Source organism: Globicephala melas, chromosome 12 (genome assembly GCF_963455315.2).
Source record: "Globicephala melas chromosome 12, mGloMel1.2, whole genome shotgun sequence".
Classification (NCBI taxonomy): Eukaryota; Metazoa; Chordata; class Mammalia; order Artiodactyla; family Delphinidae; genus Globicephala; species Globicephala melas.
The window spans coordinates 14,353,446-14,376,042 of NC_083325.1; the positions used below are offsets into that span (position 1 = coordinate 14,353,446).

Genomic DNA, 22,597 nt, shown 5'->3' on the forward strand with positions numbered 1-22,597 from the left:
TGCCTGCTAGTTCAGGAGACCCGGGTTCGAGCCCTGGTCCGGGAAGATCCCACATGCCATGGAGCAACTAAGCCCATGCGCAACAACTACTGAGCCTGCACTCTAGAGCCCGTGAGCCACAGCTACTGAGCCCGTGTGCCACAACTACTGAAACCCGTCCACCTAGAGCCCGTGCTCCCAACGAAAGAATCCACCACAGCGAGAAGCCTGCACACCACAACAAAGAGTAGCCCCCACTCGCCGCAACTAGAGAAAGACTGTGCACAGCAGCGAGGGCCCAGTACAGCCAAAAATAAATAGATAAATATATTTTAAAAAATGTAATACTGGGACTCAATAAATTTCCTTTATAATTACATTCAGTTATTCAGTATATAAAAATGTATCTTGACACCAAGTCATTTAAAGAATAAAATGAAATAGAGAACCTATAGATCTCAGGAATCAGGATCATGCATGATCCGTAAAGTTACTTTGCCACCATGACTGTGGTTTTTAAAAAATTTAAATACACTTCAGATTGCTTTAGTTGTATGTACGTGCATCACAAAGGAGTTAAATTAGACCTCTGATGCAAACAGTCAAGAAGCTACAAACTTTGAAAAATTAAAAGAAAATTCTGTTTTGTTCAAAATCCACGAGAAAAATTTAAATCTTAGTCAGAGTTCAGTCAGGAAAGTAGAAACCACACAGGAAATATTTACTATGCTGGTTAGACACATGTATAGAGAAGGCTGGAAGTTGCGTGATATCAGGAAGTTGAGTTCAAACCCAAGTAGGTTCTTTCAGAAGGACAGTGATTAGAAGTTTTAGATGTCCATGGTACTGCTTTGGTGGAAGGCTGCATAAGAGGGTATTTCCTCTTCCCACTGAACACATAACGTAGTGCATGTGGATTAGACAGTATGAGATCGTTTACAATAAAGATGTTACAACTAAAGGATACTTTATAGTAGCACAGTTAACCAGATTAGGGAATACTAGCTGGTGTTAACAAAATAATCAGAAAAACGTATTGAACACAAGTTTTGAAGTGTTAAAAATTGATCCCAACCCTGTTTCTTGTAGTAAAAGAAGCTGTAGGTGCACATGGGCTGTTCTATAATACATACTGAGTTAATTTCTCAAAGCATTGTTTGTAAACAGTTGGACCAGGCTTGATCGTGGGGGAATCCGCTGTCTGTTTTACAGGACAGCTTATCCTTGGACCTCTGTAAACAGGAATACCTTTAACAGAGGGAGACACATTTTGGCCCCCAGATATGTCATTGACATTTACCTGATTCATGAGTCTGTTTGGGTTAGTTATGAAGAGTTATCTTAATACAATACCAGGGTCTTGTAACAGCATATGATAAAGTCTTGGAAAATTTTTTATACAGGATACTGATATGGCCCAAACCAGCAACTTTTTTGATGTATTTTATTTTGCAAGATGGCTAAAGTGGCAGTTCACTGAATCTTCAACTTGATTATCCACATCATGAAATTAGTTGGTTTTGTCACTTTGCAACAATCTAGGTAGAACATAAAAGCTAGAAAAGTGAGATACACAGACAGAAAAGAAGCACCAAGTGTTTCTTCCAAAAGCAGGGGTTCTTAGTCTAGAGTTGGGTCTGTGGATAGAATTCAGGGGCTCGCTGAACTTGGATGGAAAACATCTTTATTTTCCCTGGCCTCAAAAGCTTTTCTTCAATTACGAATAGTGACAACAAAAGCAGTAGTGTTAGTATAGTAGTATCCATAACTTTATTACCAAGAGAAAGCATAGGTATTTTCATATTACGTTATGGTACTTGCAGATCTCTTGAAATATCATTTATGCCCATCACTACTTCTGGATTAGGGTGTTTATTAGTTCTACTACTAGATCTTGGTTTCTATTTCATAAAATTAAAAAAATGTATATTTTGTGACCATATTTCAATGTAATTGGGCTTCTCTGCAATCTAATAGTTTCATTTTAAGCATTTAAAAATGTTACCCCGAGAGGCTTCCTCAGACTGCCACAGTGGTCCGGTGGCAGGGTTAATCCTGCCTTAAGGAACTTGGTTGTTTAAACTTTCCATTGATAATGGATGTACCTTTAAAATTGAGATCACACTAGATGTCAGTAGGAACATAATGTGGAGAATTGCTTGTGAATGACCCAGACCAGAGGCATTACTTTTGCTGAGCCCTATTCCCCTTAAAGTAGCAGGCTTAGGGCTGCAGAGGCAAAACCACTTCTGTTTCTAACAAGGGAAGATACGGGTTGGGCATCCAAGGCCCAGGACACCGCACTGAGATTGCACTCATGTTTTAAGTGTGCAGCAGCCCCTGTAGTGGCCCTCTTTGGGCGACTTGAAATATAATTATTGAACCAATTCAGTCGTTTTTTTCTTTGATAAAAAATATTTCATTCTTTGGTAATTTAGCATGTTCCTATTCCTCTCTAAGGTCCTAGCATAGTATATAGTTACCCCTCAGTATCTGCAGGGGACTGGTTTCAGGACCCGCCACGGATACCAAAATTCACGGATGCTCAAGTCCCGTAGTTGGCCCTCCTGCATCTGTGGATTCAGCCAACTGCAGACTGTGTAGTACTGTGTTGAAAGGAATCTTTGTATAAGCGGACCCATGCAGTTTAAACCTGTGTTGTTAAAAGGTCACCTGTACTTTGAAGAGAAGCCATAAGGTGGTTTTTGCTTCGTATCTACACATAATATACTACTTTAAACTGTATGTACTTGGCAAAAGAAAAGGGAGGGGAAAATGTCATTTAAAATAGTTAATAACTAATTTTAAAAATAGTTTTAAAGAGTTGAAACAGTTCCAAATAACATTCTGCTCATTGTTTATATGATGCAAAGTGAGAGGGGGATGCAAGCTGGGCTTGCCTATGCCACGCCTTCAGTGATTGGCTTTCTTACACCTCTCTTGTGTGAGCACCTTGCTGCACTGAGTGTGATTATAGTGTTAGAGGTGGTTTTAGTTTTGGTGTGATGGATCGCCTAAGTATTAGCCAACTCTGCTCAGTTGAAGAAGTGGCAGTCGGTTCCAGTGCTGGAGCAAAACATGTTAGACCTGCCTAAGGAATTTGCACGGGAGATATATATATGTATATAAAATACACATTCTGTAGAAGTCAGGTCAGGGTGGAGTGGGGTTCTTGACAGTAGTTGATTTTCTCCTTAAAAATTATGGAGGGTCATTCTTTAGGGTAATGTTTTCGGAGGAGTAAGGACCCTACAAATGGGTAAACTTTCTACTTATTCTTACTGTGATTTCAGTAGACCTGCAAATAAGAAAATTTTAAGCACCGATGCTTCATTGAGGAATGATTTAATCAACAAACAATTCATGACAAGTTATTGATCTTACTAATCTTTTCTGCTTCGTGTCTCCTTTTGAGACTCTGATAAAAAATATCATGTGCGCTGGAGCAGAGTCTTTTACAGTTTTGGTGCGGGTGGTTGACGGGAGACGGTTCATGGATTTCTTTGAGCCTGTCCGTGAACATTAGATTAAGAGTTCCTCTTCCGGAGAAATAGTGTATATAACTTTTTACCTTTGACTTTTATGTCACTACTTTCTGCATTTAGTCATGTTATTGTGACAGTAATAGCAGTTATTCTTGTTTACATAATTAAAACTTTTTGTTTAGATTGCAGGTGACAAGAAGTCAGCTCAGTGGCGCACAGTGGAGGGTGCATTGAAGGAACGCAGAAAGGCAGTAGATGAGGCTGCCGATGCCCTTCTCAAAGCCAAGTAATTACTCATGGACTTTAACAAGTAATTAGGGCCTCCTGGTGGCTTTCTTTGTACTGTCTGCATAGAAAGAGGAGGCAGAGAAACCCTTCCCTCCCCTCTCCACCTGTACTGTATTGGTGATAGGAGCACGGAAGCTTAAAAGGGAGAGAGGGAATAAAATATTGATATATAACCCAGCCAAAATAAACTTGGCAGAAGCCTATATAAAAGATCTTGTATAAAAATCAAGTTTTTCTTTGGGTTATTATTTAGGTGATATGTGTTCTACAGACTTACTGAGGCTCTGCCATCATTTCAAGATGTTTCTGGGATGTCTTGAGCAGTTTTATCAGAAATTAAAGAGTATGTCACAGTCTCTTTGCCTTAACTACCAAAGTAGTTAGCGTATAATGAGTCTAGTTTTATGCCACCTTGACCTTTCCTGGAAGTTGGCTAAAACTAGGATCAACCAAGCAAACCAGGTACAAGATCAACCTCTGACAATGGGAACCTTCATTTGAATAAAGGGCTCTCATCAATATGATGGAATTATTATTGGATGGGCCAAAAAGTGCCTTCAGTTTTTTAAGTAAAAATGAAAAACATATTTTTCATTTTCTCCAAGAACTTTATTGAACAGTGTTTTCACCCTTTTGTTCCACTGCCTTCCTGCCATTTTTCAGGCAACTTCATTAATTCCATCTTCCCAAAACTTTTAATCTTCTTGAGCAAAGAGCTGTTCCAGGTGCCTTTTACAGTCTTCCCGGGAATTGAAATTTTTTCCATTAAAAGAATTATGTCGGGCTTCCCTGGTGACGCAGTGGTTGAGAGTCCACCTGCCGATGCAGGGGACGCGGGTTCGTGCCCCGGTCCGGGAAGATCCCACATGCCGCGGAGCGGCTGGGCCCGTGAGCCATGGCCGCTGAGCCTGTGCGTCCGGAGCCTGTGCTCCACAACGGGAGAGGCCACAACAGTGAGAAGCCCGCATACCGCAAAAAAAAAAAAAAAAAGAATTATGTAAAGACCAAAATAAATGAAAATCCGAAGGTGCAGTCAATGTGTGGTGTATACGGTGGATGAATCAGAACGACCCAGCCAAGCTGTAACAGTTTTTGCCTGGGCATCAAACATGCAGTCTTGGGTTATCCTGATGGAAGATTACGCGTTTTCTTTTGACTAATTCTGGATGCTTTTCGTCGAGTGCCGCTTTCAGTTGGTCTGATTTGCAGCAGTACTTGTTGGAATTAATCGTTTGGTTTTCTGGAAGGAGCTCATAATAGAGGAGTCCCTTCCAGTCCCACCATAAACACATCACCTTCTTTGGATGAAGACCAGCCTTTGGTGTGGTTGGTGGTGGTGTATTTCTCTTGCCCCATGATCTCTTCTGTTCCACATTATTGTACAGTATCCACTTCTCATTGCCCATTACAAATTTGTCTTAAAAATGGAACGTTTTCATTACATTTAAGTAGAGAATCACAGGCGGAAATATGGTCAAGAAGGTTTTTTTCCGCTTAACTTACGTGGAACACAAACGTCAAAGCGATTCACATGACCAGGCTGGGGCAAATGATTTTCAGTGCTTGATTTGGATATTTTGAGTATGTCGGCTATCTCCCATGTGGTGTAACATAGATTGTTCTCAGTTATCGTTTCGATTTGATTGCTGTCGACTTCAGCTGGTCTACCTGACCATGGAGCATCGTCCAGCAAGAAATCTCCAGCACGAAACTTCGCAAACCACTTTTGACACATTCGATCAGTCACAGCGCCTTCTCCATACACTGCACAAATCTCTTTGTGCGTTTCAGTTGCTTTTTTACCTTTCTTGAAATAAAGTGTAATATGCCGAAAATGTTGCTTTTTTTCTTCCACCTTCAATATTAAAATGGCCACACAAAAAATTCACCAATTTTGATAATTCTTTTTTTTTGCGCGGGCCTCTCACTGTTGTGGCCTCTCCCGTTGCGGAGCACAGGCTCCGGACGCGCAGGCCCAGCAGCCATGGCTCACGGGCCCAGCCGCTCTGTGGCATGTGGGATCCTCCCAGACCGGGGCACGAACCCGCGTCCCCTGCATCGGCAGGCAGACTCCCAACCACTGCGCCACCAGGGAAGCCCTGATAATTCTTTTTTTTAATGCGTGCTGATACGACAGCTGTCACATACAATCTAACAAAATTGTTTAAGTGCTACTAAAGTCATCTTACGGAAAAAACTGAACAAACCTTTTGGCCCACCTAATCAATATTTGTCACTCAAAATTTTGCTGTCTTAACAAAATGTTTAGAGAAAGAGAAGCCTTTTAATAAAGCCAGCATATCTTTTAGGAGATTGAAGGCATTATGCTCACATCAGTAGACCATGAGTCAGGGCTCTGAGTTCTGTGTTTTGTGGTTGGGTAGACCATAGTCCATCCAGCCTGAATCGTGAGGGCTCCTGAAGACCCAGCTATTTGCTTAGTGAGCTCTTAGGCCTCCTCCCTTGCCTTTGCTTTCCTCAAGCTCTCATTGGCAGGGGAGTCAACCTAATCCTTGCAAAAGCTGCCATTTATTGAGTGCTCCTGATGTAGCAGGCACTGTGCAAGTTACTTAGCATGAATTACCTCTACTCCCTGTATAAGGGTGAGCAGCAAAGGAGAGGCCGGTCTGGGAGCTGAATCCAAGTCTCTCTGGTTCTGAAGCCTGTGTGTTCTCCTGTACACCATGCTACTCGTCTGGTTCACTCTAAAATCTAGCTTCTCACCAAGGTGTTTTCAGTTGTTGGTGAGGAAAGGTTCTCTGCCTGTTGACTGAAAAAGCATTGAGTAGTTTTTTCCAAATTAAATTTTTCATAGACTTAACAAATTGTTTGTCATATTCTTTAATAAAGTTGATAAGGACTAATACTAAACCTTTGTTTTGTTTTATTGGTTTCCAGAGAAGAGTTAGAGAAGATGAAAAGTGTAATTGAAAATGCAAAGAAGGAAGAGGTTGCTGGGGCCAAATCTTATATAACTGCTGCAGAGGGGAAACTTCACAACATGATAGTTGATCTGGATAATGTGGTCCAAAAGGTGTGTTTCTTAGATCTTGTACAAGTATTTTTTATTTTTAAATGTAATTGTTTTGTCAGAGGATTTTTAAGAATTCCGGAATGTAGTAAGATTCCTATCATCTTTCTCTCTTTTCCCTTGAAAAGAATATTAGTTGTAACTAATTTTAAAAACTTGCTTTGGACACAAAGTGGATTCTTCAGTATTGTTGATACTTTTTATAATAGGTAGACATTTGCTCGTGGTCATTACCATTTATGGAAATTTCACAAGTCTGCATTTGTGATGTGTATGGGTAATTTCCCGTGACCCAGAGAAAGAGGGACAGGGGCACAGTGAGATGGGACAGGGCCTGTCCATGGCATTTGAATAGAATTAGAAGGAAACAAAGACAAGACTTACGTTCCTTTTTCTGAGCTTGAGGTTTCTTTCTGTATATTGCTTATATATTCACAACCAAATGTAAATAAATAAATGACTGTGACTTAGAGTATTTTGGAATGTTCATGGTACTTTTTGTTCACTTTAACCACATACCCCTTGTATCTGTTCAGGTTAAGGCGGCTCAGTCTGAGGCTAAGGTTGTGTCTCAGTATCATGAGCTGGTAGTCCAAGCCCGGGATGACTTTAAACGAGAACTGGACAGTATTACTCCGGAAGTCTTGCCAGGGTGGAAAGGGATGAGTAAGTACAACTGAAGTGTTGGTACCTTCCCTTTTTTTTTTTTTTTAACAACTGATCAACTGATCTAAACTTGCTTCAGCTCCATTCTCTAGTCTAAACCCCTCTGGCATGCACATCTCATCTGATATGCAGTATCGTGTTTTCCACATTTTATTTCAGTCACACCTGTGACAGGTGACACACCTGGTTTAGCCGTGGTGGACACAAGTTCCAGCCAGTGTAATCTGGAATCTAAGTGAGTGAAGTGACATAACCTTGACTCTGTTAGCATATTATATATATGTAAAATTATTCAAAACCTTTGTGACTTTAAAAATATTCATAATGAATTACTTAAGGCACACCTTATGACTGCTTTGTGACAACACTGTGGTTGAGAACTCACCCAGGGGTGCTGGGTGGAAAGGAAATCTGCTGTGCGGCCTTCAACTTGCAAATAGCTCAGACTGCGTGGAACTTGGATGGCTCAACAATTACGCGTTGTAACTGCAGGGAATAGTCACATTTCCTTGAAGCTCTGTGAGAGTAATAAGAATCACGGAGATTACCAGGCTCAACAAAATCAAAACAGTACTTCTTAAATGCCAGCGTCTGTTAGAAACTGAACATCAGGTAGCACCTGAAGAACTGGCATTATAGACCTCTCTGGGGTGAAGGTGGCAAGGTTGCATCACAGAACCGTGGCTGGTCTAAGGAGCTCAGGTAATAAAGACAGTGCAGGAATTTTCACAGCATCATAGCCAACCAAGGAGATGTCATGGCAAGAAGTGGAGTCAAGGCTGATATTAACTCAGATATGTAGTTAGTTTTTTTTAATGTAGTTGACTCACTTAAGAGCGAGATAGATACCAGATTCTTGTCAAAGCAAAAAATAAAAGCAGGATTTATAAGAGAGGATTAAATGGAGAATCACACAAAGTTTAGTGTGGGAACAGTGAGTCAGTCTTATTTGAACATTGTTGGTTAAACTTGTTTGAACTGACTAGCAGCAGAGGGGACAGTGTGGACAGTGTGTCCTTGAGCAGGCCTGCTTCAGCCACATCTGTACCGTTTCCCTCACCAGAATCTTTCAAGGGCTGGGCTTCACTGAGGTTACAACTGAGACAGATGTGATTATCCCAGAGACATCCTCCTCCACAAGTCACTCTACCACGTTACCTTTTTTTAATCCTTCTGAAATACTTACTCACTGGTTTTTGTTTGTTGTGTGTGTATCTCTGTCCGTTGGATGTAAGCTCCTTGGCTTAAACCTGACGTTGTTAGACAGTAGGGAGTCTAGGTTGGCTGCAGTAAATTAAATAAGGTTGAAAGGGCAGGTCAGGCTTTGCCTATAGAGAGTTAGTTATGAGTGCCATCCCTAGAAATTTGCATTCTCTCATCTAAAATACTTGTCTTTGGTCTTCCCAGTAGGCTAAATCCTACTAATTTTTCCATGCCAGCCTGTGAAGTTTTTAGCTTAAAAAATTTGGGGACCTGGGTCGGGGGGAATTCGTTGGTGGTCCTGTGGTTAGGACTCAGTGTTTTCACTGCCGAGGGTGCAGGTTCCATCCCTAGTCAGGGAACTAAGATCCTGCAAGCTGCGTGGTGCGGCCAAGATAAAAATAAATAAAGATTTTTTTTTGGCTGATTAGAAAATTGCCCATTGTAAAGCATGAAAACATTAAAGCAGGTATTCTCAGCTCAGCATTTTTGCCCCCAGAGAATATTTGGCAATGTCTGGAGACAGACTTGTCACATTGGGGGGTTCTACTGTCATGTAGGGTGGAGGACAGAGGTGCTGCTCAGCACCCTCCAGTGCACAGAACAGCCCCTCCAACTAACTGTCTGGCCCAGAAAGTCAGTAGTACCAAGGTTGAAAGACCCAGCATGAAAGAAACGTATCGTATAGAAAGGGAAAATCTTCTGCAGTGTAATCTTTGGATTATTTTTTAGAGGGAGGAAGGCAACCTCCATTTAATTTCTTATTTTTTAAATAGATTGAAAGGTACAAATGGCACCTGCTGAAGTTTTTCCCTTCCAGCCATGCCTACAGCTGCAGAGTTTTCCTGCCAGTGCTGCTAATTGCTTGTGTCCCTCTGGAGATAGTGACTTATTCCATGATTACCTCAGCCCTCAATATATGTTCTCGCTTCTGAAATCTGAACTCTTTTAAGACCTGTACTAAGCTCATTAGTACTGATTTGTGTTACCAGTTATTTTTCTCTTATTAGTCTTATTTCCCTAAGTTATAAGTATCCTGGTGATACTCATCTGTCTAGTACTTTTTCTGTGTTCTCCATAGCTGAGCACAGTGGCAAACATAACAATATTTAGCTAACATTGTTGAGCATTATTTTATTTCTAGCACTGTGTTCTGAGTGCTTCACATGTAGCTAACTTTTTTAAAGTTCATAACAATCCTTTGAGGTGAGTTTTATCATTATGCCCGTTTTATAGATGAGAAAACTGAGACACAGAGGGCTTAAGTAGTTTGTCCACGTTTGGGGCTAGGGCCAGGATCTCATTCTTACCTACTAGCCTCACTGTTCTCTGGCTGATTGACTCGTATTGGCAGCACAGGACCCCCTTTTGAGCTTTTGAGAAGAGGGATGATGTGATTATCATAAGTAGGAAGATTCATTTTTATGAGCTTGAGGGTGAGTTTGACGTAGGGAGGGATGCTTCAGGGTAAGGAAGCTATTCAAAGCTGCTGGAGTAATCTGAGGGCGAAGTGATATGGGTCACCCGGTGTGTATGCCAAGGGCGCTGAAAATGAGGAGTAGGAAAGAGACTTAGAAGTGGTCATTCACCAATTGTTTTGTTTTGTTTTTGGCTGCACCGGTGCGTCTTGTGGGATCTTAGCTCCCCAACCAGGGATCGAATCCAGGCCCCTGTCAGTGAAAGCGCTGAGTCCTAACCACTGGACTGCCAGGGAATTCCCAGCAACTGGTCTGTTGAACCATAACTTGTATCTAGTGAAGTTGACAGTGTATATACTCCCGATCCAACAGTTCAGTTCCTAGGTATGAGCTCAGGAAGACTCACACAGGTGCTCAGGAAGATTCATTAAAATGTTTATAGCAGCACTGTTTGTAAGAGCAGAAAGATCAAAGACAGTTAAATACCACACATATGGCAGTGCAGATGAATGACCCAGACCATTTCTCTTGAACATAAATGTTAAGGAAAAGCAAAAAGTTGCAGAAGAATATGTAAAATAGGATACCGCTTACATGAAGCTTAAGAACATGTAAAATGAAACTATATATTGTTTAAGGATGCATGCGTATGTGAAGTATAACAAAATGAGTGATAAACACTATATTCAGATAACGGATACCACTGTGGGAGGAGGGAGGAGGAGCCACTAGGAGGTGTGCGCATGGGTGTTGCCAGGATGAAAGAATGAGGTGCAATTTGTAGGTTGTCAGTATTCCCGAGGGACATTTCCTTTATTGCTAGTACTTGCGTGCCACGTTGACACTGACCTATTATCTCTTAGCCTTGTCCATCTTTTGCCGGTTTTTCCTGCAGCATTGGGACAGATCCCTGTGTCTCTGGTTGAATACCAGATTAAGTAGTTGAACTTTTAGGGCCATTCTGGATGAAAAATACTTGTCTTTGAACTTGTTGAATCCAAGGGTCATACCCAGGATATTAAGAAGCTTATTCTGAGAGGCAGGAGACTGGCTGCAGGTCCTCTCCTGTCAGGGCTTCACGCAGTGGCACTTGTGATCGTGGCGGGGAGCATCATCCGAACTCTTCAGAATGTTATTTTTTTTTCCTTTCCGCCGCGTCAGGCAGTCATAGTTCTTAGTTTAATTTGCACCCATTAAGCGCAAATTTAATGTGAATTCACTGTTTTCAAATTTCCAAAGAAGAAAAATTAATCTCTTAAGTATTTGCAATGTTAGGAGAGGCGTGGTATTGAGAACACAGTCAGGACTGTGCCTTCGTGAAATAGTCTACGAACTAATGCAAATGGGATAAACAAGAATTGTAGTTTCCATGTAGAAACTAACCAAGTTGATTGCTTTACAACAGTAGTTAGAGATGAGCCCCAGAAACCAAGACTACTTTCATATCATTGACTCTCTTATTTTCTGAAATGTTAGAATTTACCTTGATTTATGTAATGTCTTCTGATCCTTTAAAAAATTTTTAGGAAATAAACTCATCATTTTACTTTCCAGTACCAAAATATGCTTTTTCTACTACTAGCTTCTGCTTCCTTCTTGCTTTCTTTTGGATATTCCTATTTAATGATTAATAACTGAAACATGTACTTACTTTTTTTCAAACTTATTCTTTTTCTTTGTAGGTATTTCTGACCTAGGTGAGTAATTATGTGTATTTTATGTTTAAAGGCTTCTGTTTTGAGTCTTAAAGGACTCAAGTCTTTTCGTTTTGCCTATGATTCTTATACTAAACCGTCTGAATTAATCTAAAGTAGAATTATGTTGCATGTGATAAATCTGATTTGTATATTTTTGTCATCCATGTGCTCTCAGGAACAAAAATGTTTTCCCTATGTGATTGGAAACCTGTAGATATGATAGATATATATATATCTTTTATCAAAGATATATAAAATATATAAGATATATATCTTATATATTTCTTATATATCTTAAAAGATATAAGATATATAAGATATATACTTATAAGATATATAAGATATATATCTTTTATAAAAGATATATATATATCTATATAAATATATATATATTTAAGTTTTTATTTTGTAAAATTTGAAACATTAAAAAGTAAGAAAACGATAATGAACTCCTGTTTACCCATCACCCAACTTTAGCAGTTACCAACACATGGCTGGTTTTGTCTCATTTATTCCCCCAACTTATGTTGAAGCAGATCCCAAACATTATATTCTTCAGCTTGTAAAAACTTTCAGTATGTTTTTTAGAAAAATGTGATGACCATACCGTTGTCCCAGTCAACAATAATTCCTTAATGTCATCAAAGATATCTCTTAAGTGTTCAAATATCCCTAATCACTTTATAGAATGAGTGTTTTTAGTTGTTTTGTTCAAATCAGTATCCAGAGGAGCTACACATGGTGAATTTGGGCAATAAATCTCTCATCCTCACTTCGTTTTTTGCTTTTCAATCTACGTATCGTGGAATTGAGTTGTTTATCATAGTATTTCCCATATTCTTTATTTTGCTGTTAGAGCCATAATTCCTAACCTGTGGTAATATATCAGAACACTTCTGGAGTGTGAGATTGGGGAAAGAAAAAAAAAAAAACATCAGAATCAGAATCCTTGGGTATGATTATTTTTAAAAGCTCTACCAGTGATTCTGATGGACAGCTCTGGCTGCAGATCCCTGTCCTGGATCATATTATCTGTGTAAGAAAAAGTAGAAAACTCTTATTAGGGAAAAGTCTGAGAGAACTTGGATTTGATTCACGTTTTAGCAGAAAACGTAGAAGTGAGTACGTTTGTAAGCTTTGTATTTAATTGTAAGCTTTGTCCTTAGAGGCAGAATTATGGTGAGTTATAAAGCCAATGTATAATCAGTTCACACTGGAAGTACTGCTCATTTGGGTTCCTGGAAAAAAACTGATTCTATACTTGGAGGCCTCCCTGAATTATTTTGCTTGGGATTGAAAATGCTTAGTTGCTGGCCATGAGCTGTGAATTTCTGATTACACGGCAGCCTCTACATCTCTTTTGAAATGTCAGCTCCTTCCTCTTGGCTTTTCTTCCTAGCTGTTTAAGTTACAATCAGTTGAGGCAAGTTACCTCGTAGATGTATGATTTTGGTGAAATCATTAACATTTTCATGTGGTTTTGTTTAGCTGACAGGCTGTCCCCCGACGACCTAAACTCCCTGATTGCTCACGCGCATCGCCGCATCGACCAGCTGAACAGAGCGCTGGCCGAACAGAAAGCCACGGAGAAGCAGCACATTGCCTTAGCCTTGGAGAAACAGAAGCTGGAGGAAAAGCGGGCGTTTGACTCTGCAGTGGCAAAAGCATTAGAACATCATAGAAGTGAGATACAGGCTGAACAGGACAGAAAGGTAAAGAAATGAGCAAAACTGCCTAATGTTTAAAGTGAATCTAACTTGTTTGCTTCCAGAGGTAATACCAGCAGTCACTGACTTTAAAATACTAGCTGTTAAGTCAGGCCAACCCCCCTCTTGAATGGAACTTTGGCCCTTGTTCTAGTCAGAACTTCTAGGGAAGGATTGGTCTAGCAGAGAGCCTTTACGTTGAGCTGATGCAGGAGTGTCAGAAAGTAACGAGCTGCTGTCATCCAGGATTATCTAGCTTGCCTTTTCCCAGTGGAGCCTCTGTCCCCTTAAGCAGTGCTGAGTCTGTTGGATTCCGAGTATATTTTTCTCCTCAAGGGTTGTTTTTTGTTTCTTTGTTTGTTTATTTGGGGTTTCTTTGGCTGCAACACATGGCCTGCAGGATCTAGTTCCCTGACCAGGAATTGAACCCGTGCCGCCTACAGTGGAAGTGCTGAGCCCCAATCGCTGGACCCCTCTCTGCAAGCGTTTCTAAGTAGTTAGTGGTGAAGCATGGATGAAATAGCTGTAGTCTTCTGTCTGAGCACATCATGTATTAAATAGGTGTCTACAGGCTGATTTGGGAACCTGACTACTCATCCTACCTTCGCATTTTCTCAGCTGCACAGTTGACCATTCCCTCCTCCTTTTTTAAAAAAAATTAATTAATTTATTTTTGGTTGCGTTGGGTCTTTGTTGCGGTGCGCGGGCTTCTCATTGCGGCAGCTTCTCTTGTTGCGGAGCACGGGCTCTGGGCACGCGGGCTCAGTAGTTGTGGTGCACGGGCATAGTTCTCTGCGGCATGTGGGATCTTCCCGGACCAGGGATTGAACCCATGTCCCCTGCACTGGCAGGCAGATTCCTAACCACTGCGCCACCAGGGAAGTCCACTTCCTCCTCCTTGAAGCTCTTTCTTCCCTAGGCTGCCAGACCCCGCACTTGCTGGCCTTTCCCGCTGCCTTGCTGACGCTCCTTGGCTTCCTTTGCTCAGCCTTCAAATAGCGGCGTGCGCTGGCATTGTTCTGAAACCCTTTATCCATCTAAGCTGCCTCCAGGTGCTCTTTGCTAGTCCTGTGGCCTTGAAGTTCAAATACCGTCTATTACTGATACTTATATTGCTGGCTCTGACCTCTGCCTTGGCTTCAAGGGCTGTCCAGCAGCTGACTTGATGTCTTCAGCTGGATTTTCAGTAGTCATTTCAAACTCAACATGTTCAAAACAAATTTCTTGATTCTCTCCAAACTGTCTCCCAGCCCCTCAGCTGCTTCTCTCTAAATAAACCTCCATCCACTCATTGATCAAACTAGAAATCATGCTCAGTTGTTCCTCCATCAGTTTTTGCATCCAGACCATTGACAGAGTCTACCAGCTCTGCATTCAGAATAAATCCCTAAACGCTCCACTTTTCTCTCCTTCAGTCACCACCACCTTAGTTCAGAGTGTCATCTTAACAGTGTCCCTGTTTGCATACCCATCTTTCTATGTCTGTTTACACAGGCAAGTGGTCCTTAGAAAATGTGTTCTCATCAGACACTATGCTGCTGCAAATCCTCCACTGACTGCCGACTGTATTTAAGATAAAATCCAAATTCTTAACTTATACCAGAGAAGCCCCTTGATCTCATTCCTGTTGCTGTGAGCCAAGCTTCCCTTACTTCCCTTATTTCCCTAGTGTACCAGGTACCTTGGGCTTTCTTGCTGTTGTGTTGGTGCCTTGACTACGTCTTTTGCCCTGGGGTAGCCCCGTCCTGTTCCCTTCAATCTAAAGTAGAGTCTCTGTATTACTTTCTCTCATATTGCCCTATTTATTTTCTTAAAAACAAGTACCACAGTCTGAGATGTCCGTTTTGCCTGTCACTGATTCCTCTCTTGAAATGTATACTGCAAAAGAGCAAGGAGTTTGTCTGCCTTGAGCACCATCGCATCCAAGCTTACAGTAGGCACTGCCTGGCACAGGGCTGGCACTGCGTAAATATTTATGCACTGACCGAATGGATTCATTTATTAACTGTATTGTTTCTGAGAAAAAGGAAGTTATGATTTCCAGGTAATTAGTATTAAATAATTTGTAATATGACCCACGGCTAATTGTTAGGCCAGACATTGTAGGCTTTTCATAGTGTGGGCTTGATTTGGCCTGTGTTGAGTCTGAATTCATACTAAAATAAGCAGTTTCAGAGGAGCTTTCTTTGTTGAGAGAAACTGTGTTCGGTAACTGTCAGACATTTGTTACTTTTCTTAACAGTTCTGCATGGTAGGCATTATTATTCACAGACAAGAAAATGGAGACTTCGAAGATGAATAATCTCCCTAAGGCCACACAGATGGTTGCGGTGAAGCTGTGTTTGATCCCAAGTCTTTGTAGTTATTTCTGTGGTCTCGGATTTCTTGATTCTCAGGGGAGTATGTGATGCAGGAAATGACAGTGTTTGCTTTGTACAGGAGGCAGCCTGGTGATATGGAAGAAACTCAAGTCTGGGGGTTAGAGAGACCCCTGTTTGAAATCTGATTTCGCCACAGCCATGCGACATTGTTTGAGTCACCTTCCAACATTCAACTTTCTGATTCCTACGAGAATTTGAAATAAGAATGTGTTCCCGTGCACGGCTCATCGTAAGGGGTTCTGGACGTGGAGGCTGCCATCATCGTGGTTACTGGTCTTTCTCTTTTGCTAAAAGCGTATGTGGAGAATTGAGAATTCCTCATCACTGTGCTTGGCTTCACAGGTGGAGGAAGTCAGGGATGCCATGGAGAATGAAATGAGGACCCAGCTTCGCCGCCAGGCTGCTGCCCACACCGATCACTTACGAGATGTCCTTAGGGTCCAAGAACAGGAACTGAAATACGAGTTTGAGCAGGTGAGAACCTGTCGTAAAGCATCGTCTCCCTTCAACCTCCTTTTCCCCTTTACACTATAAACAGTCTCTGCTTTCCTTCTAATGTGCTCCATGTCATTCAGTCTGAGAGTGTGGAAGAATGGGGAAAGATTTCTAGTGGTGCCTATCCTTGCTGGAGGGGGACTTTTGTATATTTCACATCTGCTCCTTTTTACATAAAGGTGTACCTATGTGTTACTGATCATATGTGTTTTGTATTTATGTCCTAGTCATTTGGAGCCTTTAAGCTTGAAGGAGGGTTGGTACAGGGGGTTTCAGGAAAGCAGGTAATAATACTTGACACATGTGTGCCTGCTTTATCTCCACAAACCCTTGTGGATTATGTGGTAGTTCTGAGATTTTTATATTTGAGGAAACATCCCGGAGAGGTTAAGTTTGGAAACCACAGCAAACCATCAGGATACCTTTAATCATAATTAGTTTCTACTCAGCAAGTCATTTATAATATATTAACTTATTATTTTGTCTCACAAGAAGGGAATGAAGTTTTCCAAGTAAAGAAATCTTCCAGAAAATTGAAATTTATACCAATATGAAAAGGTATATTACTTTGAATTCTCTTTGATGAGTATTTTGAGAAAAATGAACTCTTAAAGTGGAAGATATTGAATACAATTTAATGTCTGGGTGGCCATACAGTTACTGTATTTTCTAAAGTTGTCATCTTCTCATTTTAATAGACTTCTTTCTTCCCCTCCTGGTCCTCTTCCTCTAATATTAGGTTCCACCAGTAAATTTGTAGAAGATGAAACATCACATGTGCTTTAGGAAATTTTTGAAACCTTACACATAATGTAGGAGTTTCATGACACCTGTTTTGAGATTAGTTAAAGGCCCTCTTTACTTTGGGAGGCAGCAGTTACTGGAAGACTTAGTGGCCGATAAGTGACATGCACTGAGGTAGCATCACTCTCTCTGTGCACTGTTTACCATTTCAGGACCTGTCTGAGAAACTCGCTGAACAAGAACTACAGTTTCGTCGGCTCAGTCAAGAGCAAGTTGACAACTATACTCTGGATATAAACACTGCCTATGCCAGACTGAGAGGAATCGAGCAGGCTGTTCAGAGTAAGCACATGGACCTCTTACAGCTAATTTCATCAGCCCTACTTCTCAGGGTAAATTCTTGCTGTGAGGATAATGGTATACATGCATTGACATTAGGGAATAAAGATGCCAAAGTCCCTCTAATAAATTTTATTCATTTCTTAGAAAATTAGCCCCGGATTTGGTAAGTTTGTAGTATAGAGGGTTGTGAGAAGAAATTTAAAAGGATCTAAAAATTAAACCTAAGTAACTTGAAGTTTTACTCCTTATGTGACCGGCATGAGATCACCATTTACAAGGCAGTTTACCCAACACACTTTGGTGGTGTCTCATGTGCCCTGAGTGGAGAAAAAGGTCAGTGTGCTGCATGTTCGCCCTCCAGGCTCTGCCGTTGGAGGGTTACCTGGAGGTGGTGACTTGCTTGTTCCACCCACCAAATGGATGGTAGTTATGCTGAGGCCTCCATGTGCCACACTGGAAGGGAAATGTCCTGACAGTGAGGATTTTATTAAGAAAATGGGTTTCTGTGGGATGTGATGGAATCTTTTTTGTCAGATAAGCATAGCAATAAGCTAAGTACTCGTGAAGTTTCAAGATCCAGTAGTCCGTTCCTTTGTAGAAAGTAAAGTTTCTGATGGCCTTAATGTAAGTCTTGGCTTAATTTAAATATCACATTTCTTTCTCAAATATTTCTGAAGATAAATGTATCTGAATTAGATACCCTGCATTCTCCTAGATGTCACAGGAAGAAAGAAGGGAGCCTCATCTGTGCACATCCACCCTCTCAGCTTTCTCCACGGCTACAGTAAAAACAAGTCCTCAGCAGATTATGTCGTGCCTTGTTGCCTCATGTGAAGAGGCCAGCTAGGAAAGAACGCACCATAAATAAGTGGTGGGATGGGCTTGGAAGAGGCTCTCTCCAGCCCCGTCTTCCACTGCTGTGGAAGGTGTACCAGTTCTCTCTGTGTATGAGGACATAGTCAGGTGGAGAAAAAAGTCTGTCTTTGCCTTTTTTTTTTTTTTTTTTTTAATAGGTCACGCAGTTGCTGAAGAGGAGGCCAGAAAAGCCCACCAGCTCTGGCTCTCTGTGGAGGCGTTAAAGTACCGTATGAAGACGGCATCTGCAGACCTGCCCACTGTTCCCCTGGGTAGCGCAGTGGAGGCCATCAGAGTCAGCTGTTCCGATAGTGAATTTGCCCAGGCTCTAAGCGCAGCCCTCCCTCCAGAGTCCCTGACCCGTGGGGTGTACAGTGAAGAGACCCTTAGAGTCCGTTTCTATGCCATCCAAAAACTGGCCCACAGGGTAGCCATGATCGATGAGACCAGGAATAGCTTATACCAGTACTTCCTCTCCTACTTACAGTCCCTGCTGCTGTTCCCACCTAAGCAGCTGAAGCCACCAGCAGAGCTCTGCCCCGAGGATACAAACACATTTAAGTTACTGTCATATGCCTCCTATTGCATTGAGCATGGTGACCTGGAGCTGGCGGCAAAGTTTGTCAATCAGCTGAAAGGGGAGTCCAGACGAGTGGCACAGGACTGGCTGAAGGAAGCCCGAATGACCCTAGAAACTAAGCAGATAGTGGAGATCCTGACAGCATACGCCAGCGCCGTAGGAATAGGAACCACTCAAGTGCAGCAAGAGTAAGGTCTAGGAAGAGTCTTGTAAAGTCACATCTCATGTCAAAGGAAATTGGCAGTAATATATGAAGGGTTTGCAACAAGGTCTCAGAACTGCCTGGAAATGAGCAGGTGACAGGTACTGTTCTAAATGTTAACACCTGTTGCATTTATATTATTCCTTCTTGCTGTCATGTCAGTCAACTCCAGGAGCACTTTATTTGCAACTCGGGTAACATTTTCTGTTTTTCAGGTTTTACTGATCAGGCTTGTGAGCCAGTCAAAATAATGTTTGCGGTCACTGTACTGTTGGTTTTGCCCTTGGAGCGAACTGAATAAAACAGAAATTGAAAACTGAGCAGCTTATCCCTTTTCAAAAAGTATCATTTCTAGTTTGTTGTGTATATGGAAAATTTCCTTGAGAAGCAGAAGTAGCAGAAGTAGCAACTCCTGGGCGCTCAGAGTTGCCAGGCTGTGAACCGGGTTTCAGAAGCCCTAGGCCTGTTCTTGGCTTTGAAGGTCCTAGTGAACTGATTCCTGCTGGTCAAACTCAAGAGTGATGTAAATATAAGCCAAAATGCCAATATGTTTATAATTGGAGATATGTCATTCCAGTGATTCAAAGGCACTAGAAATAGTCTGTATCCCAAACTTCGATTGCTACCACAGGGAAAAATAATATTTTATATTGGGATCCAGTACACCCGCACGCACCCTTATATGAATGTATACATGAAACGGTTTCTGGAACCATTGCTTCTCCTTTCTACTTGTGATGTACTGTGTTCTGGTCTGTGGCATTAGAAAAATGTTGGTGTCTTCTCTACCCACAAATTAATTCCACAGCCCTCAGAAAAGTTCATGGCTCCCAGTTCTGGAACACTGGTAGTTGACCTTGCTCCTTTCTGGTATGTGGACTGTGAATCTCTCCATTGAAGTGGGGGTGGGGAGCCTGGAATCTTAAAGGGGTTCAATAATTTTGTGGTATATTTGAACTGGATTGCTGTAAAACCCAGAGAACTTGCTTACATAGTTCACTTCTCTGAAGATTAGAACAGTTGCCATATTGGGTAAACATTAACCAGTGTTTCACCTTTCATTTTTTACTTCATGAAGTTACCGTCAACATATTTTTTCAAAATCATGATTTTTTGTTGAGGTTTTTTTTTATATAAATTTATTTATCGTATTTTATTTTTGGCTGCGTTGGGTCTTTGTTGCTGCGCGTGGGCTTTTCTCTAGTTGGGGCGAACGGGGGCTACTCTTTGTTGCAGTGTGCGGGCTTCTCATTGCAGTGGCTTCTCTTGTTGCGGAGCATGGGCTCTAGGTGCGTGGGCTTCGGTAGTTGTGGCACACAGGCTCTAGAGCGCAGGCTCAGTAGTTGTGGCTCACGGGCTCTAGAGCGCAGGCTCAGTAGCTGTGGCGCACGGGCTTAGTTGCTCCACGGCATGTGGGATCTTCCCGGACCAGGGCTCGAACCCATGTCCCCTGCACTGGCAGGTGGATTCTTAACCACTGCGCCACCAGGGAAGTCCTTTTTGTTGAGGTTTGTGTGTTCATAAACAGATTACTGAAGAGGCATTTTTATCTGAGCAGCATATCTGGAAATCATGAGAAAGGGTTGTCTATGTATTTCTGCAGGCCTGTCCCGGCTCCTGATGGTTACATTCAGGTCTGCATGGCGCCCGACGTCCTTTGATTTGGGGACCCAGTGGTTCGTTTGGTGTTATTAACGGTCCTTATGTTCCTCCTAAGTGGATTCTTAATTCAGCACATCTAGTTTCTGACTGGAACACACACTTTGTGTGATGTCCTTAATCTCTGCAGGTAGAGGTACTCTCGGCACCTGTGGGCCATTAAGCTTTGACTGGAAGATAATAAGGCTGTTCTAAATTAAGCCTTTCTTCCCTTTGGAATAGCATGAAATTGTAGAATACATTAACTTGCAAAGCTGACTAACTTGTTTGTCATGTTAGAAGTGTTCATAATTTTTATTTTACTCAGGAAATGTGTAAAACATTACAGATTAGAAGGAAGTAAATTTCTCTAGGAGCCCAGGAATAACTTCCTTCGGATGTGATTATCTGAGCTCACAGGAAGCAAGCAATACTGAGCGGTTTATTTCAGCTCTCTAAATCAAATAACAAAAGCCACTGGCTTTCAGTTTTAGTATTCCTTTAGCAAACCTCCCCAACCCTCACTGCATATTGAGAAACAAGATGATGTTGAAAGGGGACTCTGTTTGTCCAGACCCTGATTTTTCTTCCTCATGCCCAGTAAGAGTCACATCTTCCTGAGCTATCACTCAGCAACCCCTTAGGTGAAAAGGGCCTTCACTTGGGCCTAAAGAGCCTTTACGTGGGTTCTCAGTTCTACCTTCAAGTAGGTGGAATCATTAAAACTCTGATATTTGCCTTAATGTTGTTTAAAGTTTCTAAATCAGCAAAGTAAGTAAAATGTAAATTAGGCAGTCTCTTTTTTTAAGGCACGGTACTTCTGTGTTCCTTAGTATTGACTTAAACCCTCTGCTTTCTTAACAGGTTCTGCATAAAAGCAGTCTCCAAGTCCCAAATTAGTTGTCCCACCACTTTTAAAGTAATCTGAACTCAGTGCAGAAGATAATTTAACATAAACAGGAAATAAAAAGTGATTACATTTCAGGCAAATCACTCATCAGGTCCAGTGGGCAGCATGTACCTGAAGCAGGGCTCGGCTCAGCTCCCCTGGTTTCCTCCCTGCGGATGCATTCAGGGGCTGGGGGACCTGAGAAAGCAGAGGGAGCACTGAGGAGGAGGGGCTTTGCCTGGGCACGCCACCCTTTTCCACAGGGGGTGGTGCCACGGTTTCACAGGTTGGTCCAGGTTAGCTGTACGGACGCTGCCCTGGGGTCTCAGGAAGAAAGAGGAGGGGCTCTGGAGGGACTGGGGGCACAAGCCAGCAAAGGCGCTGCTGTTGTGGGAAAAGATGGTGCTGGTATCGGCAAAGCTTAGGTTTTCCTGGGGATGAGTTCTATTGTGACCTTCACTTCTCTTGGACGTTCTCAGTTTTCAAGAGTAAAGTCTTGCTGAGCTCTGTAAACTTGGGTTTGATCTCCAGTGTTCCTTCTAAAATCTTCTATAAAGTCCACAGCTATGCAGGTCGGCTAGACAACTTTTTTTTTAAAATAAATTTATTTTACTTATTGATTTTTGGCTGCGTTGGGTCTTTGTTGCTGCGTGCGGGCTTTCTCTAGTTGCGGTGAGCGGGGGCTACTCTTCCTTGTGGTGCACGGGCTTCTCATTGCGGTGTCTTCTTGTTGTGGAACATGGGCTCTAGGCGCGTGGGCTTCAGTAGTTGTGGCTTGCGGGGCTCAGTACTTGTGGCACACGGGCCGAGTTGCTCCGAAGCATGTAGGATCTTCCCGGACCAGGGCTGGAACCCATGTCCCCTGTATTGGCAGGCGGATTCTTAACCACTGTGCCACCAGGGAAGTCCAAGGACAATATCTTGATGTTGAAGGTGATCATATGGGTGATGGTTACTTTGTCCAGGAAAGGCCCTAGACAACATTCTTTTACAGGTTAGGC

General features: G+C 42.0%; 1 protein-coding gene across 3 annotated transcripts in view; it reads left to right on the forward strand.

Annotated features, from left to right (window-relative positions):
* Nucleotides 1–19,389, forward strand: part of IMMT (inner membrane mitochondrial protein) — a 48,588-nt gene extending 29,199 nt beyond the window's left edge. For 2 of the 3 annotated variants that reach the window (XM_030837445.3, XM_030837450.3), the window contains exons 8-15: nucleotides 3,647–3,750; nucleotides 6,651–6,786; nucleotides 7,320–7,449; nucleotides 11,750–11,764; nucleotides 13,253–13,476; nucleotides 16,194–16,325; nucleotides 17,303–17,432; nucleotides 18,446–19,389. In XM_030837445.3, the coding sequence (XP_030693305.1) occupies nucleotides 3,647–3,750; nucleotides 6,651–6,786; nucleotides 7,320–7,449; nucleotides 11,750–11,764; nucleotides 13,253–13,476; nucleotides 16,194–16,325; nucleotides 17,303–17,432; nucleotides 18,446–19,059 (1,485 nt within the window). In that variant the 3' untranslated portion in view covers nucleotides 19,060–19,389. The remainder of the gene's footprint in view (nucleotides 1–3,646; nucleotides 3,751–6,650; nucleotides 6,787–7,319; nucleotides 7,450–11,749; nucleotides 11,765–13,252; nucleotides 13,477–16,193; nucleotides 16,326–17,302; nucleotides 17,433–18,445) is intronic. The other variant, XM_030837446.3, reaches the window with a different exon arrangement.
* Nucleotides 19,390–22,597: the final 3,208 nt, after the last annotated feature.